This window comes from Corapipo altera, unplaced genomic scaffold (genome assembly GCF_003945725.1).
Source record: "Corapipo altera isolate COAL_440 unplaced genomic scaffold, ASM394572v1 128649, whole genome shotgun sequence".
Classification (NCBI taxonomy): domain Eukaryota; kingdom Metazoa; phylum Chordata; class Aves; order Passeriformes; family Pipridae; genus Corapipo; species Corapipo altera.
The window spans coordinates 1-1957 of record NW_020889770.1 but is presented as its reverse complement, the minus strand read 5'-3'; the positions used below and the strand labels follow the sequence as shown (position 1 = coordinate 1957).

General features: G+C 71.4%; 1 protein-coding gene across 1 annotated transcript; it reads left to right on the top strand.

Moving 5' to 3' along the window:
• Positions 1–42: 42 nt before the first annotated feature.
• LOC113942288 (atrial natriuretic peptide receptor 1-like) lies at positions 43–1049 on the top strand. Its single transcript, XM_027633417.1, has 3 exons — positions 43–256; positions 340–431; positions 749–1049. The coding sequence occupies exons 1-3, from the start codon at positions 58–60 to the stop codon at positions 809–811; spliced, it is 354 nt and encodes a 117-aa protein (XP_027489218.1). The 5' UTR covers positions 43–57; the 3' UTR covers positions 812–1049.
• Positions 1050–1957: the final 908 nt, after the last annotated feature.

Here is a 1957-nt window from a genome sequence, read left to right as displayed (position 1 = left end):
CACATGGGTCAGGGATGGGACAGGGATACAGGGACAGGGCATCCACACAGATCAGGGATGGGGCCAGGGGTCTCATGCTGTCCCCACAGGCCCAGTGTGTGCCGGGACAGGGACAGGGACATGGGGACGGGCCGGGGGTCTGACGCTGTCCCCACAGGTCCGGTGTGTGCAGGAGTCGTGGGGCTGAAGATGCCGCGGTACTGCCTGTTCGGGGACACGGTGAACACGGCGTCACGGATGGAGTCCAACGGGGAAGGTCGGGAGGGCCGGGGGGGGGGGGCCGGAGGCTGGGGGCGTCCGGGGGACACCCGGGGGGGCTGAGGGTCCCTCCCCCCCCAGCCCTGAAGATCCATATCTCGGGGGTGACCAAGGCGGTGCTGGAGGAATTCGGGTGCTTCGAGCTGGAGCTCAGGGGGGACGTGGAGATGAAGGTGAGCCCCGGCTCCCCCAAAACAGCCCCGACCCCCCCAAACAGCCCAGACTCCCCCAAACTGCCCTGACTCCCCCAAACTGCCCTGACCCCCCCAAACTGCCCCGCCCTCCCCTCAGACTTCCCTGACTCCCCCAAACTGCCCCAGCCCCCCTCAATGGACCCCCAATGGGGACCCTCCCCACACCTCAAACCCATGGGGCAATGCCCCCCCTTCACTCCCCCCTGCACCCCAAACCTTGGGGTGATGTCCCCCCCGGACAATCCCCCCCCTTGCACCCCAAATCTTGGGCTCTCCCCTGACCCCCCCTCTCCCAGGGTAAGGGGAAGCTCAGGACCTACTGGCTCCTGGGGGAGCGTGGGAGCAGCATACGGGGGTGACCCCCCTCGCACCCCAAAAACACCACTCGGACCCCCAGCCACGGCCTCCCCCTCTGGCCGGGGGCTGGGGACCCCCCAAACCGACCTCGGAGAGGACCCCCAGCACCCCGCGGGCACCGGGGGGGACACGGAGAGCTGGGGGGACACGGAGGGGGGCTAGGGGGCCCTTGGGGGCTCCCCCCGCCCCCCGGGGGGGCACGAGAGCTCTAATTTTTGTAATAAAGCTGCTGTGGACGCACTCGGGGGTCTCTGGGGGGTCTCCATGGGGTCTCTGGGGTCCCCCCCGCACCGGGGTCCAACTGGGAGTGGGGGTGGCTCCGGGGGCATCCCCGAGTGGAGGGTTGGGGGGATCGAGAGGTCTCGGGGGGTCCCGGGGGGATCCCTGGTGTCCAAGGGGTTCCCGGGGGCGGTTCCCGGGGAGGTACCGGGGGGGTTCCCGGATTGCTCGGGGGTTCCCGGGGGCTTCCCGGGAGGTTCCTGTAGGGTCGGGGGGTCCCGGAGGTCCAGGGGGTTCTCAGTGGGGTCCCGGGGGAGGGGGTCACTGACGTCCGAGGGCTTCCCGCTGGTTCCCGCTGCTCTCCCCGCGCGCGGGTGGGCGGAGCCTCGTCCCGCCCAAACCCCTCCCCCTCCTCCCCATTGGCCGCCTCACCCCGCGCGGCCCCTCCCTCCTTCGGTCCTGTCACTCACAGCCGTCCCCGCGCTCCCTTTGGTTGACACTGGAAGGAGGGGCGGGACTTCCCTCCCGTGCCGCGCTTCCGCTTCCGGCCGGGCGCCGCCGTCCCTCTCCGGTAACTTCCGGGTGCCGCCGCCGCCCCCGGGCCCAGAGCGACCCCCCGGGACCCCGCCCGGGACCCCTTGCTCCGGGACCGCCCCCACGGGGGGCCCCCCACCCCCCCCGACATCCCCCGGGCCGCGGCGCCGCGCCCCCGGCCCCCCCCCAGGGGCCCCCCCCCGAAGCTCATCCCCCCTCCAGAGCTCAGGACCCCCCATAACCCCCCAGAAATCAACCCCCAGAGCTCAGGACCTCCCAATATCTCCCCCAGAGATCCCCAAAACTCATCCCTCCCCCACCTCCCCAGCCCTAAATATCCACTCACAACCCCCCCCAGGACCGCCGCGGACCCCCCCACCCCATCCCATCCGTGC

Excerpts from the sequence above, each read along its gene's own strand:
- LOC113942288 (XM_027633417.1), top strand. The coding sequence starts at position 58 with ATGGGGCCAGGGGTCTCATGCTGTCCCCACAGGCCCAGTGTGTGCCGG. Across the intron at positions 257-339 it reads GATGGAGTCCAACGGGGAAG|CCCTGAAGATCCATATCTCG; the intron begins GTCGGGAGGGCC and ends CTCCCCCCCCAG. Across the intron at positions 432-748 it reads GGGGGGACGTGGAGATGAAG|GGTAAGGGGAAGCTCAGGAC; the intron begins GTGAGCCCCGGC and ends CCCCTCTCCCAG.